The sequence below is a fragment of the Nilaparvata lugens genome, chromosome X, assembly GCF_014356525.2.
Source record: "Nilaparvata lugens isolate BPH chromosome X, ASM1435652v1, whole genome shotgun sequence".
Classification (NCBI taxonomy): domain Eukaryota; kingdom Metazoa; phylum Arthropoda; class Insecta; order Hemiptera; family Delphacidae; genus Nilaparvata; species Nilaparvata lugens.
In genome coordinates, this window is record NC_052518.1 from 16,074,153 (window position 1) to 16,092,242 (window position 18,090).

The 18,090-nt window shown below is 32.4% G+C and overlaps 1 protein-coding gene across 3 annotated transcripts in view; it reads right to left on the reverse strand.

Annotated features, from left to right (window-relative positions):
• The window catches only part of LOC111047698 (phosphatidylinositol 3-kinase regulatory subunit alpha), a 149,201-nt gene that overhangs the window by 93,538 nt on the left and 37,573 nt on the right, over positions 1-18,090 (reverse strand). For all 3 annotated transcript variants that reach the window (XM_022333511.2, XM_039442506.1, XM_022333509.2), the window contains exon 5: positions 6,391-6,438. In XM_022333511.2, the coding sequence (XP_022189203.2) occupies positions 6,391-6,438 (48 nt within the window). The remainder of the gene's footprint in view (positions 1-6,390; positions 6,439-18,090) is intronic.

Genomic DNA, 18,090 nt, shown 5'->3' on the forward strand with positions numbered 1-18,090 from the left:
TTTATTTACTTTTTTACTTTCCTTGTCCTATTACCATAGGTAAGGAAAGTATTGCTTTCAAGGTACCCTAATTTCAAGTTGTCTATGCGTTTCAAGGTCCCCTGAGTGCAAAAACATGATTTTTGGATGTGGGTTTGTGTGTATGTCTGTGAACACGATTATTCCATTCCTAATTAACCGATTGACTTGAAATTTTTAACTTAAGGTCCTTATACCATGAGGACCCGATAAGAAATTCAATAAAATTCAAGATGGTGGAAAAGTGGCGGATAATTACTAAAAAAACCATGTTTTTCACAGTTTTATCGAAAACGGCTCTAACGATTTTCTTCAAATTTATACCATCGACATCTATAAGTCCCATCAACTGACATGAGTTTCATTTCTGGGAAAATTGCAGGAGCTCCGTAATATTCTCAAGATAAATGGCGGATAATTACTAAAACAACATGTTTTTCACGATTTTCTCAAAAATGACGACCGATTTTTTTCAAATTCATACCCTGTATAGTTATTTATCAGCTTTATCAACTGGCATGAGTCTCCTTCCTGGGAAACTAATGGGGGGTCCACCCCATCCTTGAGAAATGGACTTTGTAACCTCCTTCTCGTGCATGAGGGTAGGTAGGTAGAGCAGTTTATAAAAAGAACGATATATTTCATCTGTAGAACAGCTGTTTTGACGAATTTTAATATAGTCATCGAATTTCACAATTTACACAAAGGAAAAAGTACTCTGAAAACAATTATATATACACATATACAGTAGTCTGATAGTAGTTTCAAATATGTTGCCTTCAATTGTCATTACGTTACTCCCATAAATTACTCTCGAATGAGGCTTACAGTTCAATCAGCAAGGAAAGTTGTGTGAGTGTACCACACCAGATTTTTTATTATTTGAATTTAAATTTGGGAGGTACAAAAGGAACCATGACAACGGCCCTATGAAATCCACTTTTCAATTATCACCGAATACTTCTTACTAACTAGCACGTAACCCTTGCTTCGCAAGGGTCAGTTAAAAGCACATATAAATTGATTGAAAGTATCAACAACTGTAATAGTTTACAATAGAAAAACTATTTGATCTCACAAACTGAACTCTGTATTACAAACATTTGAACTTTGTATTAAAAATTGAGTTAATTTGTTCCAATTATTAAAATTATAATTAATTCATCAACAAAGATGTAAATAGGCCTATAACCATCCTCGGGAAATAAAGAATATTTATGCAAAATTTCATGTTCATCAGTTAATTGAAAAAATACAGTTTTGTTTTTGTCACATCCACATTTATTATACAGGAATTCAGTTTCGTGTTGAAACCAGTTTTCATTCAAAAATATCAGTTCAGTTTTCAGTAGTTCTGACTTGTATTTCGTATCCCGTACGATGTATGTTTAAGCCATTTTCTTCCTTTATAATATTATTAGTCCAGTCAAATGGTCGTTTTTCAGGAAACAGCCCCGAAAGAATTTTTCTCGAAGGTTCTATATGTATTTTGGGGCGCTGAATTCGAATCTGAAATTTGTTGACACGCCAGAGGGCGGCTTCACCCCAAAAACCCCCAAAATTTCGAACTTTTTTCAATTTTTCCACGTAAACCTCGAGTTTCTCAAGAAAAATCATTCTCGACAAAATTAAAGAAAATAAAATTTCTAATAAATTAAGTGGTCGCTCAGGATTCTACCATTTTTGGTTCCGGAGCTACGAATTTTCAAAAAAGGGGTATTTTTGAGGGGTTTTCAAAATTTCTACCCAAAATTTCACTTCTTCCCTATAGAACTTGGATATTTTTCTAGTATAGATAAAAAAACCACACATCACGTGAAAGAACAATTCATTATAAACAGGATTCCTTGGGAATTTTCGAATTTAGTAGTGGTGGGAGGGGGAATACACCCAAAAATAGAAAATCATGTCCTACAGCCAAAATACTAAATTTTCATTATAATACCTTTTCAAGGCCTTCCTAACAAAAAAGAAAAAAAAACATATATTTCGGCTGAAATCATCTCACGAGGGTTATTTTCTATCAGAATCACCCGTTAGAAACATTCAATTTCAGTATTTCCTAGTGGGGGGGTATGTCATAAGGATACGTCAAGGATCAAAACTTTAAACACTTATAACTTTTGACAGAATGATCAGATCTCCTCGAACTACGTCTATGATTCAGAATTAATTGCTCTTTCACGTGATGTGTGGTTTTTCATCATTACTAGTGAAATATCCAAGTTGTATAGGGTGAAAGTGGTGAGTTTGCATAATTTTGAAAAACCCTTAAAAAATACCCCTTTTTTGAAAATTCGTAGCTCCGGAACCAAAAACGGTAGAGTCCTGCGCGACCACTCAATTTATTGGAAATTCTATTTTCTTTAATTCTGTCGAGAATGATTTTTCTTGAGAAACTCAAGGTTTACGTGGAAAAATTGAAAAAAGTCCAAAATTTTGGGGGTTTTTGGGGTGAAGCCGCCCTCTGGCGTGTCAGCAAATTTCAGATTCGAATTCAGCGCCCCCAAAATACATATAGAACCGTCGAGAAAAATTCTTTCGAGGTGGTTTCCTGAAAAACGACCATTTGACTGGACTATATAGTATAGATATAGAAGATGAATAGATATAGATGGAAGAAGAATAAGATAAAACCTTTGAATACGCTATTTTATCTGTGACCAATTTCAAACAATGGAAGTAAACTAGGAATTCATTCAAAACTGAAAGGAGTTCCAAAAAGCGATTGGAAAACAGGATATACCACAGAAGTGGAATTGGATCCAACAATTCCCAGAGGAGACTCAGAGCTCTTCCAGTGATACGACAGGAAGAGGTGAAAGAGGATGGAATAGGGAGGACCAGAAGGAAAAGAGAAGAAGAAAAGAGGAATTTTGGCAACTGAGAGAACAACAGCAGACGAAAGTTGATAAACAACAGCCACAACCAACATTGATTCTGTCTGTAGAACCCAATCGCCAATAACATTGTCAATAATACAAAATTCTATACGTAGTTATGAAAATTGTACTGACTGATGAATGTTTTTTCTAGAACCAATATCATTATTAAAGCATGAGATCATACAACAAATCCCAACTGCTATCATTGTCTCGGATTTATTACTGTTTACTGTTTATCTTAATCATTTTCAGGCTCGAGCTGAATGAAGTAACATGAAAAATTGGAAGAACTCGGAACTAAAGTAGAACATCTATTTTTCACTCTACTAGGACTGAGATTTTGGTCATGATCAAACACATTTTTATAATGCTATTTCATTCAGCTTGAGCCACATCAGTGTTACATTGGAGACTGCAGGATGTGGTAGGTGAATTAAAAATGGAAGGGCTTTTCATTTGAATAATTTTTAATAAAAGCAAATTGAAAAATATATTTTATCAATTCAAACAGAATGCATGTTTGATTGATTAAATATTACTATAAATTTATTTCAATTGGATTTGGATTGGAATTAACAATACTTATTTGATTTTTAAAAGAATAAAAAATATTATGTAGAGGATGAAGATACAAATACCTCCATTGGATGTGTCAAGATTACAATCAAGATTAACTTTTTTCCTTTTTTAAGTCAAATAAAAGGTCAAAAGCATTTATTTTTACTCTACTAGGACTGAGATTTGCTTCATGATCAATCACATTTTCATAATGTTACTTCATTCAGTTTGAGCCACATCAGAGTTACATTGTAGACTGCAGGATGTGGTAGGTGAATTAAAAGTGGAAGAGGATTTTTTAAAAGTATATAAAGGATCCTGAAAGGGGTCTCTCAGGTCCTGATTATGTCTCCAACTTTCATGGTTATAGTTATATTATAGAAAATCATATTATTATAATGGTTATAGTCACAACTGACTTATAGTATAAGGAAAGGAGGTTTGACACCACAATAATGAAGATCTCACAAATGAAAAAATGAAACTAGAACAAGATTATGGGAATACTACAGTAAAACAGTTGTGCAAAATTCAAAAATTAGATCAGGAATAAGGGCCCGACCACACAGAGAGCGATCTGCGATCCAATGAGTTCCTAAGATATGCGATCACAGATTTCGTTGTGTGACCGAGCCCTAGAAATACTGACCAAAACATTTCATCACAAAAGTATGTACCTTTATAAGGTACAGTGAAAAATCATACATAGTTAAATCACAACACAATATCTAGAGATAGATGATATAACACAGTGAATATCAAACAAAGTATAGATCAATAAAAGCTTGGAGTTGATTGAGAAGTTTTAATAAAAGCAAATTGGAAAATATATTTTTGAAATTGATTGTATGTTTGATTAAATAATACTATTAATTTAGAATTAACCATTCTTATTTTATTTAAAAAAATACAATATATTATGTAGAGGATGAAGATCAAAATACCTCCATTCGTTGTGACAAAATTACAACGAAGAAGTATTTTCCTTTTAAGTCAAATAATTATAATGTTAAAGGTCAATTGCTAATGTTTTGATGAAATAGAACTAGACTGGGTAGTATCCACTAAGTGATAAAATAATTGTGAGTCGACAAGTTGAGTTAATTTCTATAATAACTAATTTTGGAACGAAATTCAAATTAACTTATCATAGATGGTTACGACGCAGCACAAATCGATTAGTCAATTAGTCCTTATTTCAATAATATTTAATGTCTCAGTTTACACTTATCTTATCGTGAGCGATTAGCATTAAAAAAATTCTAGATTTTTGAGTATGTTAGTTTCTCTAATATCCATTAGTTTGATAGAATATGTGGAATTAGAAAGAATAGACATGAGCGTATTGAAGGAATGATTCATGACCAGCAGTATATTTTTGAACGAATATTTGGGGGATTCATAAGTATAGTGTTACTAGATAATGGAAATATCTGAAGTGCGTTCTTAAAATAATCCAAATTACAATGGGCGATTACAATACTAAGCGACTACCGCTAAGGTTAGGTGGGCAGATTAATGTATTCAGTTATCGATAAATTATTTCTTATAAGGAAAACAATAAACTTGTAATAGAACTTTCACTCCTACCACTGTATTAATCCGTCTGAACACAATAAATCATACATTTAATTTCACACACTACTTACCGCGTACAAAGAGAACCAAGTTCAGAAATAAACCACAGTAAGTTGATGGGTTGTAAATAACAGTGAGCTCAATGATGTGAGAAGGGAAGCTGGTTTATAACCACAAGTGTTACTGAGACATAGCAATAATAAAACATGTTGGCAACCATTTTAAGAGGAAGGGAGTGTTTGTTGTAATAATTTAATGGTAAATTGCGATCTGGAATTCAATTTAGATTTGAGACGACTGCATGGGAATATAACGTATGTTGAGGTAACATAAAGCCCAGGAGAACGAGATAATCAAGCAAGTTTAGTGCCATAGAATAATCAGATTATTTTGATAAACAGCTAATAAGAATCTCATCTTTTACTTATGTTTCAAAAATTAATTCCCGCACTTCATATTTAGTCGCCGTAAAGTAATGTCATCTAACGGAATCAATGCCAGAGCCAACGAACTAATCTGATAATGAGATGACGTAATTTCACGGCAGCAGAATTTTCAACAAACATACGCGCAACTAAGCCTAATAATCTTGTCTTATTTTCGTGTTTGAAAATCTTAAGAGAAATGACATAACCAATTTAATAATCTTTCCATGCAAATAATTACATTGTAAACAATATATAATAATGTATTAGATTTATTAAAACAGTTGATATGACTACATAAAGGCAATTGTGAAAAAGTATCTCACATCAAGGAAGTCTTTCAACCAAGTAAGCATAGAAGATGAAAAGTTGATAAAGTAAAAATGAAATTCATGTCAAAATCATCTCGCTCAAGTAGCTGATATATTTTTATTACTTATAGAGGCTATTGCAGTGTCCTTGATTCTATAATTTTATTTATATCACCGAGTTCAAAGATACAATTTTTTATAGCCATATGACAATACTTCAATGAAAGGGATACGTTGGCCTATATTTAGGATATAATATAGGGAGCATTCTTTTGCAAAATCTCAATTCAGTCAGAGCTATGTAAAACTTTACAACTAGAAAGGTTTAACATATAATAAGTCTGAATAATATTATTTTCAAACAAACATTTTTCTCTCAAATACCATTTACAACATCAACAGTGGTACGATTTGATTCCATCATTCATAACTTCATTATTTTTTTCAAGATTGACTAGACTGATAAATATCTAAAATTGGATTTAAGTTTTAAAATTTGTTTATTTTATTAGGCTATATAAAATAAGTTAATATTTATAATTGGTCATTAATGAAGTTCGAACTGAATCCTTAACGATAAAAAAGTTTAATTTAAGTGCAATAATTTTTACTTACTCTCGCATCGCACTCCAACTTTTCCAGTTCCCCATATGTAATCATTACCTGTTATAAAACAAGATATGCATTAGACTTTCCATGAAGCGAAACAGATTTTAAAGATTTCGTAGAGAAAATTACAGTGAGAAAGTTTGATAGGATAGGTTAAACGCATTTATGAAATGAGATGGATGAAGTAATTAAATTTAAGTCTTACCTTTCAGATATGTGTATGAAGCCATATCATGATAAAATTAGTAACAAACGCAGTAAAATACAATCAACGGATTGATAATTTTTACTGCTAGATATACAAATCAGTAATAACTGAACAGAATGGTTTTTGTGCGTGACCATAAAAAAGCAACGAGCTCTAGAGTTACGAGTTCGAAAACAAGAACTTTTTGTACGTAAGCCTAACAACAGTATTCATAAAACCATACTTATCAAGTATAGTATATATTTTTAAATATATGTATTTAATATACATAAGCTGTGCATACAGCTTATGTTGTACAAAAGAAAGCAAACACTCTGGTACAATTGTTGAAAAATAATTTTAAAATATCTATTATAATCAATATTATATTGATTGAATAAAATTAGAAATCGCATTTCTTCGAATGCTAATTAATGAATAATTATTATTAAACGAAAATCCTAATTAATTTTTCAATAGTAGATCTCATTGAATTTTCATCTAGCTGTTAACCCTGTTGTCAGTATTTGCAGTAGTAGAAGTCTTCGTGGTGGTTTACAGAATTTAATTAGGAATTGCGTTTATTAATAATTATTAATTAATATTATATTGTTTTAAACTCTTAATTCAGTCTCAAATTTTCAAATAATATTTCAAACTTGAATTTTATTATATTAATCTTCATATTTCATTACATAAATCTACTTCTTCATATATATATATATAATATATATATATATATATATATATATATATATATATATATATATATATATATAAAAACAGGATACACACGACACGGATAGATTAAAAACACTTGAAAACTTACATTTAAACGAGAATTTTCGGGGGCTGGGCCCCCAAAGTGCATACATACATATATATATATATTATATATATATATATATTTGTAGCACTTAACAGAAACAGTTTGAAATCCAAACGGTCATGTGACCACAGAGTCCGTGCATACTCTGTGGTCACACGACCATTGGATTTCAAACTGCAGTCTGCTCAGTTGAGGAAGGGAACTCAATTCCCGAAAATTTCCCCCATTTCTAATGTAAGTTTTTAAGTGTTTTCAATCTATTTTGTCTTATGTCTCCTGTTTTAATTCATATTACAAACTTTAAAGTGTCTTCTGTTATGTGAAAATTCTCGTTTAAATGTGAGTTTTTAAGTGTTTTTAATCTATCCGTGTCGTGTGTATCCTGTTTATATTTATATTATAAAACTTTAAAGTGTTTTCTATATATATATATTCTTATATCAGTCTACTGTTATATGTTGAACGTTGATTTTACATTTGTGGATCAATAAACTTAAGTTTTCCATAAATTGAAATCTTGAATGTTGGTTGAACAATTATCAATCTCTAAATAATTAGATGATTCAACTTTGAAAAAGTTTGATAAATTGAATACAGATAACAGTTAAAACAAGAAACGGTTAGAACCGTTTTCAACACATTTGCAGTTGCCTGATATAAAAATAGATTTGGTATGTACAGTAATACCTTTCAAGAGATCAGTAATAAAGTTCGGAGATTTGATATTAAATTTGTGGAACAGATAGTAAAAGTCATTTCTTCCACTTAATGCATCAATAGAGTATCAGTGCCACGGATTTATTGGTAAATGCATCCACTTCAACGAAAACATTAATCAACTTTGAGATGAATTTTTTCAACTTACTGATAAATCAAACACTAATCTCTATCGTACATCGTTGTGATCGAGTCTATTGTATAATATAGTTCATCATGATTAATAACATTTGAAAATTTTGCTAAAATTTCATGCAAATATACAATCAATTGAATAATAGTACAGGAAACGTACATTAGTCTATGAATTAAATAATAATTCAATACAGCAATCCTAAATACAAATTAAATCAAACTAGCCCTCTATAAACATCTATGTGATGCAGAAATTAATGACTAAAGTAATATTTGAAACTTAACTTATCGATATCTATTTCAACTCATTAAGCTTATCCAGTGATATTATTGCAACCAATGTGAAACGATAATTCAATTTAATTTAAATTTGATTCAATATTTTATTCAATTGGAAAGTAATTATCGTTGTTTAGAGAAGTAATTGAAGGCTTCAGAACTTGAAGTGAACAAGTTGAAAAAAATAAGTTTTCTATTTGGATGACTATCTGAATTTATTGTAATAATGATTGCTGAATTTCCAACACATGCTAATATTTCATTTATACTGACTGATGTGAAGAATTGATCTGTTTAGTATTAGCTGATAATTTTCTACGCATTGTACTTTAGTCGATTCAATTTGAAGACCCTAGTGACGAGTATGAGAAAAGTCGGATCAATAATGCCACTGGGGGAAGGATTACAGTTCTACAAACTGTTTTGAATATTCTACTAAATTGTTTTTTTTTTGCAAAATGTTCATCAATATATCTAGTATTGTAGTGAACTTTTCCTTGTAAATATTTTTAACAGCTGCACAGTAGAGTGCTAGATCTGTATACGGACAATAATGTGTTTAATCTTCCCTAATATCAAGTCATATTGCAATGCAACAGAAAATTTCCAATTTCGCTGCGTTTCATACCCGGAGGGATGAAACCCCCAAATGTAGACCTCAAAGTGGACTGACTAATCATGTTTGTGAAGACAAACAAACGTTTTGGAGTTTCAGTGCAAGTCCTGTTTGATGCTCACCAACAGCCGATCAAATAATTTGACAAATTCGGCCTGACAAGCATACGCCACATTCGACCGTCATTATTTGAAGGAAAATCTGTTCAGCGCTCTTGTTTGATGATTCTGTCAATCAATTTAGATCTTTGTTTAGCAAAGGCTAGATTTGTTATGAGAGGCTCGGGGCATTTCATATTCCACAAGCGAATTCCGTTTTAGTAATCAAACATGATCCAGCAAAATGCCTTTGCTAATGTTAGTTATACATTTTGATACGCAGCCATCCTAGAAGATAACGAGTCAAGTTGTCGTGAAAGGCATTGAATTCACATCAATATTCGGACAGACCTAGAGGCAAGTAATGTATCTGAACATTCTCACAAAGCCGAAAGACAAAGCCTACATTATAATATTCGGTGGTTGACAGATTGATTGATTAACTAGCTATTCAACCATCTTTGTTGAGGAGGGCAAAATGATAACTTCAGTCATCTCTTTGACTAAACCCAGCGATCACTTCGTATAAGTATATTTCAATAACTGGTGGGCTGACTGAGTCCTTTACACAATACAATAAGCGGTATAAGCCTAAGGCCAATTCAACGATTCATGGATATCTGGAGTAGAACTACAACTGACAACATTGATCATAGAGTGATTGATGCATCAAATGGAGGTAATATGATGGCTAGGTACTGTTGATAATAATCGAAAAAATTGAGTGATCAAATAAGCCTTCTATTAATTTGGGACATATGGCTAACAATAATGGATTGTCTTTGATGATTTATGTTCGAGTTTCGAGATAAAGGGCTACTAACTATGGCTGTAATATATATTTAGCTGTAGGCCATATAACATTTAAGCGAGAATTAGACACAGAACAGGGTGAACTATGAAGAAATTAAGACACATGCTAAATATAAGAAATTAAATCTATAAATGTTTTACATGCGGATAACAAATACAATCACATAGGTGGAGTGTGATCTATCTAAGATCATGTCAAACGTATTTTTAGACATAGAAAATAATATTGTTTCGGACACTATTTCTCAACCAATTATTGAAAAATTGAACCAAATTGTTCAGAAAGAACCAAATAATAGCTACTGTGTCAGAGTCTGAAGGTCTCAATTTTAATTTCTTTAATGATAGTAGGAGAACGAAATTCCCAAAAATTTGGTCATGCCATTGGACATGCCAAATCGATATTTGAAAGCACCTCAAACATTTTTAGATAATTCCGAACAATTTTCATGCTTATTGGTGTTCAAACATCCCAAATATCAACTCCTCCTTCCCGCGCACCGTTAAAGTCTTACTAATTGCTTGCAATCAAGCTTCAGGCTCTAAGGAAATTATCATATTGATCAATAGGATAACGATCATTAAAGTAATCGTCTACTGCTATGACATTTAATCAATGTGAAAAAATATTGTTTTGACTGGACTGTAAAATTGTCCACTAAAAACTGTACTAACAATATTTTAAAATTGTTTTGACGTGACTAAAACTGCAGATAAACTTCAACACTTGAACTTTGACTAGAATTGTTGAACAAATAGAAAAATTGCATTTTAACATAAGGATGTACAACTTGAAAGCAAATTTGCGCACAATAGCATTTCGTAGCTAAGTAGAGCATACTACTACGCGTAACTTGCCAATAAGTTGTAAACATAGTAAGTTATAATAACTTGAGTTCACGACTTTACGGCCAGAAGTTTACTGGAGCAATGATTGCAATCTTGTCTGGTGCTAAATTTGAAATTGAATAGTATTGTGATGCAGTTTTGAATGCAATTCTTAGTATGCAACTAGAGCAAAAATTTCAAGAAAAATTCTGAAGTCTGATAAAGACTGTAAGATGAAAAGAAAAACGTAATATTTCTCTTATCCGTTGATCTGCGAGATAAATAATTCAAGTAGTTCACTTAAATATTGGAAATTGTTCATTTTTTAGATATCTTTGTGAAAATGAAGTAAAACTGGTGGTTAGATAACAATACTATGAATTCAAAAGTTACTGGTACGCTACAGGGAAACTTCACAGCCCCATATCAATTTACATACATGTAAATATGATTTTATGTTTCCTATTTAAAAATGTCGGAGGTCAGACAATAGGTACACGTGCAGCCTCTTTGCGAGGGAAACAGAATTTAAACAACATCACATTATTCTTTCTCAATACACATGCAGTACACCTTTGTTAACTAACAAATTTACACAGGAAACTCCAGGTCCTACTTTAGTTTCATTGCGAATTCATTTCAGTAGAGAACATCAGGCGAGTAGTGACGTAAACACTTGTAAATTCATTCTAGTCACTTTCCTCACCCCTTTGACAAATTTTTAAGCAGAGAGAAACCCATTAATAAACAAGCACTGATGATGCAACAATTGTGAATTCACATAACTACTTTCCTCCCTTTGATGAATTTCTAAAGCTTACACACATTTACATATTTGCGAAAATTGGAATACATCATTTCGAAAGAGAAGACTAAGGGCCGGATTCCGAGCTCCGAATTTAGCCTAGTTCTAGACTTTAAACAGCTGGAGACAGAAAATTGGCTTCCCGAAACGGGGCGTAGTCGTAGTCCACGTTTAAATTAAATTTCGAAAAACTAGAAAATTGAACACAAAATAAAATAAAGAGAAAATAGTGTAAAGTTTCAGCTATTTTGAATTATTTAGGATTGTTTCATTTCATCAAGGAAAACGTCTCCAATTACAGAAATGAGAAAATAAAGATTATCATAAAAACTGCGACTACACCCCGTTTCGGAAAGCAAGTTTTCTGACTCCAGCTGTTTTAAGTCTAGAGCTTGGCGAAACCGGCCCTAAGTGTTAGATAGGACACAAACAATAACAATTTTCCCCAAATACTCCAAAATAAAGATGCATTGTATACTCTCTGAATAAAGCTGCCATGGATTGGAGTACATGGAAAAATATTTATAAGTTGAACTGATACGAAGTGGCGAATTATTATTATATGAGATTTTTTGATTATGGGAAATTATGACGAGTCCTATGGTGAAGTCCACGTTATAATAACAGTGGATGGAGATAGGAGAACAGCGTTGCCGATTCTCTGCGTTGCCAATACCTTCTACAGAAAGTAACTGATACCGGTATATCTGATGTAATATTAGCTGTTCATTCTTGTTAAAAATAATCAATTATATTTTATTCGTAAAGGAAATATATTTTTCAATTATTTAATAATAAATTTTCATTAATGAGATAGATATTCTGTTAATTAATTCTATTTCTCATTGTTAAAAATTGATCTGGCAACGTTGCGAAGCTAGAGAAGGATAACGCTATCTTCAAATGATAGACAAGGATACCAAGTAAATTATAATCAAACACTACCATTATAACGTGAACCTTACTATAGTTTAGTGTGTGATTAATGGAAAAGAATATGATCATTTGAATCATTTTATTCTTTGAAAAATAACCAGCTGTACGTGAATTCCGAACCAGTAAGAAGTGATTTTGGAGTTTTGGAGATAATAACTGTAGATGATGGATTTGATCAAAAAGCGGACACTTGTCCAACGGGAGTGCAGAGCACTCGTCACTGAGCTGACGATCTACTTCTGAAAAACTACTTTTTATTTCTATTTCCAATTCCTATATTGCAAGTAGAAATACATTCTACTTGAAATTGATTTTGAGTTAAATATTTCTTGTCATGTATTTAAATATTTAAACTTGTCACAAATTTTTAGACCTACCATTTGATATAATAGCTATTTGTGCAACGAGTCTGCTAAAACCATTCAAGATACCGACTGCGGAGCGAGACATTTTACTTTTAACTGATATGAGCTTCATCATGACTATTCAAGTGGTTGAAGAAGTTAATGCTTCCGTGAATGGTATTTCAATTAGCAACTTCATTTTTCATGAGCTACTTGAGAATCCTGAGAATAATGAAATATTTTTTATCAGAAATACTATCTTTAAATATTCGTGGCAGACGAAAATGATTAGTTTAAAATAAATCGTTACCAAAGAAGATATTCAATCCTGAATGTATCGTTGCAATCGAAAGGTGATTAAGTGATTAATTCTAAAATGAATCATTGCTGATTTATTTACCATCTATTTCAATAATATTTAAATAACAGTGACTTTTATATTTGTAAGTCTGAACGACGGGAAAAAATTTGCAACACATCAGAGTAACTTCATGTGCTACAGCCCAGTCAATTAAGACCAAAAACAGGGTTTAGCGCAAAAAATTAGGGGAAAGCAAAATTTTTGCAGGGTGTTAATAATTATTATACATAGTACATAGCCGGAACCAAAGAGTCCCCATCGATACCCCCCTGGACCCCTGGGGAGTCGACGGAATTTGGAATCGAACTTATGATTGGTGCAGCATAAGTTCACTGAATTTGCAAAGCCCCACAACACTAGGCTAAGCCAGCTCGCCAAATTCAGCTTTTAACACGTTTATCATTTTCATAAGTAGAATATTTTTGTAAGATAATCTCATAATTTGATATAAAAAATACGAAAATGTTAAATTGGACCTACAGAGCTACAGATCGTGTGATATTTCATGAGGAGACATTACCGAAGTCATGTTCAATTATTAAAAATTAGAATTTGATTCCTCCATTTACAAGAGCCGATTTCAATATTTTCTTCGCAAATCACGGTTTTTGTAAAATGGGCAGTGGCAAACATATTGCCACCAATCGAATTGGAGAAAAATTAAAAAAGTTTTTCATTTTACTCAAATCTGTAATATAAGCTTTGAAAGATGATTTCAAAATTTGAGGTGTAGCCTAGTCTGTCTTATAAAGGGATGATTGAGTAGAACCTTCTGAAAAGGATACATCGGGAAAAAAAGACACACGTCACATGAAGAATTCTCAGAACAGCTTGACCGTCGGTAGAATTTTGATATCCTTTAGAAAAAAAACGATTCTCGCAGGATGAACTCTGAGATTTGACTTTGAACCAGAGAATCAAACGAACTGTCAAAGTATAATGCAAGATATCTGCGTCTTTCACTTTTTCTTTGAATACATGAATTGCAAAATATCTTGTTTCATATGGGGAGGACAAATCGGATATATCATACATCCATCAAGCGACTATTGAGCATCATCATACTATTCATCACATGACACATTTCAAAATCACTCGATATAAAATCGAACGGAAACCATTGTGCGACTGTTTGTTCGGACAGAGCCAGAGACGAGAATGAGAGAGAAAGAAAGTGAGAGAGTAGGATCCAACCCGCCATCTTTCTACGGTTTTTTGCCTATGATAATTGCCATGAAACATAAAGAAAAACAATCAAAATAGAAGTATCACTAAAACCAATTATTTGATAAGAGAAGTGCGAAACTCATGGGATTATAATCCCAGATAGCATTTCGAAATACAGTAAATTAATTAAACAATGGCAATGAAGAAAGATGAACAAATTATGTTTCTTTATGAAACAAATGAAAAAGCCAATAACTCTTTGAAGATTACTAGAGAGTTAGGAATCCGAGTTAAATAACTATTCACTTTATACTACAGTATAACACAATAACATATTTTATTCTGAATCGAGAAATTTCTTGTTTCACACATAATAGAAAACTGATCTACTTCAACTGTGATCACAAAAAAAAACGATTTCTTCAATGATTTATTTTAATTCTACGAGTCTAGTAAGTCCCTGACTGGGGTGGAGAACTCGCTCAAAATGCCTCTGATATTCTGTCAGCTGTTCTATTGAAAGTCAAAAAAGTTTTATTGAGTTATTAATTGCATGCAATTGATAATCAAGCTGATAGCTCATTTGCGATTTGTAATATTATATTCTTTTTATGCACTTTAAATGTTATCCTGTTATTTCCTACAAAAACACAAAGGAGTAAGTCAATTTTGTTGGCCAAGGAACTCAATCTGTATAATGGCTAGAGCCGGGCGGCGGCTAGAGTCGTCGCTGTGGAATTACACCTTCAAGGTAATTTCATACCTAGACTATGCGTATGCCAATGCCTTCTGCACAAAGTAGCTGATGCCGGTATATCTTATGTAATATTAACTGTTCATTCTTGTTAAAAATAATCAATTATATTTTATTCATCAATAAAATATTTTTCAATGTTTAAATCATAAATTTTCATAATTGAGATTATTATTCATAGTCCGGGCGCAAATGTCATTCCGTGGTCATTTTTCAGTAACAACCGTGGGAGATGAAAAAACGTTTTTTTCCACTGGAAACTTTTCTCTCTTTTTCCGATGACGCTCCAGCCGTGGTAAATGGACTTACAGCATTCAATTTGATGTCATTTAGAAGCTTCAGAAATATTGTACAATACCGTTTGGATAATATTAGTGTATGTCAACTGCAATTAGCCTATACATTTACACGGTGGAAAGTGAAATTTTGATCCCGACAAAAGTATGTTTCAAGCTTTTGAAGTTATATTAATCATGAGAAGAGTACTGAAAATGAGCCGATTATCTCATTATTATAGTTTGGGTAATTCCAAACACTCTGGTGGTAGAATCAATCCGATATCTCTCACTATAACTGAATAGCAATTGATATAAAAAATATCAGATTGAAGAGATTGTGACCATTCGCAAGTCTTTATCATGAAATTGTGACATCTTCCACGGCTGTTACTCAAAAAGGACCACGGAGTGCCTTATTCATGACATTTGCGCCCGGACTAATATTTTTACTTTCCTTGCCCTATTACCATAGGTAAGGAAAGTATTGCTTTCCAAAAAAATTAAGGTACCCTAATTTCATGTTTTCTATACGTTTCAAGGTCCCCTGAGTCCAAAAGCATAATTTTTGGGTGTTGGTGTGTGTGTGTGTGTGTGTGTTGTGTGTGTGTGTGTGTGTGTGTGTGTGTGTGTGTGTGTGGTGTGTGTGTGTGTGTGTGTGTGTGTGTGTGTGGTGTGTGTGTGTGTGTGTGTGTGTGGTGTGTGTGTTGTGTGTGTGTGGTGTTGTGTGTGTGTGTGTGTGTGGTGTGTGTGTGTGTGTGTGTGTGTGTGTGTGTGTGTGTGGTGTGTGTGTGTGTGTGTGTGTGTGTGTGTGTGTGGTGTGTGTGTGTGTGTGAACACGATTACTCCATTCCTAATTGACTTGAATTTTTAAACTTAAGGTCCTTATACCATGAGGATCCGACAATAAGAAATTCAATAAAATTCAATTCAAAATAGCGGAAAAAATGGCGGATAATGGCTAAAAAACCATGTTTTTCACGGTTTTCTCGAAAACGGCTCTAACGATTTTCTTCAAATTTATACCCTAGATAGCTATTTATAAGCCCTATCAACTGACATGTGTCTTATTTCTGGGAAAATTGCAGGAGCTCCGTAATATTCCTGAGAATGAATTTTGTTAAATTTCTATCACGATTTTCTCAAAAATAACTTGACCGATTTTTTTCAAATTCATAACCTGTATAGTTATTTATCAGCTTTATCAACTGGCATGAGTCTCCTTGCTGGTAAACTAATGGGGGGTCCACCCCATCCTTGAGAAATTTACTTTGTAACCTCCTTCTCGTGCGTGAGGTAGATAGGTAGAGCAGTTTATTCAAAAGAACACACATGTCGATATTTTATTTGTAGAACAGCTGTTTTGACAACTTTTAAAAAATCCTCAAATTTCATAATTCAAACAAGGGAAAATGTACTCTAAACACAATAACAATAGTATAATCGTAGTTTTAATTATTTAGCCGCCAATCGGCATATTGTTATTCCCCTAAATTATCCTAAATTTGGATAAGGTTACAAATAGACCGAAATAGGCTAACTCTTGTAGTTCTTCACTTTCACTTCACAAAATTTTCAGTCCTAAATGTTTTCACAAAGCAGATTTTCAAATTTAGATGCTTCAAAACCACACATAGAAGAAATATTACACATTATTTTCATTATTAAAAAAGGAAATATTCACAAATTGAAGAAATGATTTTGAAGAAACCGAAAAAAACAAACTCAATTCATTAAATATTTCTACATTATTAAAAAACGATGTGGTAACGCTGTAGAGTTAGAAAAGGATAACGCTATCCGCTTTGTCGAATGATGAACAAGGATAGCAGCACCAATGTTATCAGGTACTGCCATTATAACGTTGCTATCCACTATAGGTACGCTGGTGTGACTTGGATAGATTGAAAATACATTGGCTACGTCTTCCCAAGACGTATTTTAAACTTTACTATGCTAGGTGCAACACCTTAGGAACTATTAATAATTTACCAAAATATTTTTTTCCAAGCATAAGAAAATTAAAAGCCAGAATAATTTCTATAATCAGCTGATCATAACTTTATATCATTTGCCTTGTTAAGCATGTCTCCTCAAGTTATAGTTTCTTAATTATGTTTTTCTCATCATCACACTTTTCACAATGTGATGATTGCTAGAAATTTCAATTATTTTTCCTTTATTTTGAAGAAATTTTCCCCAAAAAGGCAAAAAATTGCCGCCTTCTATCAGCTGTAGTTCATTTATGAGAAATTATTTTCTTGACTGAGAAAATCTCGACTAATGATTTTCAAAAATACAGCTGTTATTCTATCAGCTGTTTCTATTTAAATCTCTGGTTGAAATCAATATTTACAATATTCCGTATGACTTTTGTATGATTCTTATTTTCGTGATTATTGAGTCTATCTATAGCAAATACAATCGACAATACATAGTTATATTGGGAGCCTATCCTTTTTTTGTCTGAAAAGGACTAATGAGTCGTTAAATTTTGTTGTCCAACCGAACTTGATCTGTAAAAAGATTCCTAGAATATGAGCTCAAAATTTGAAGCTGACT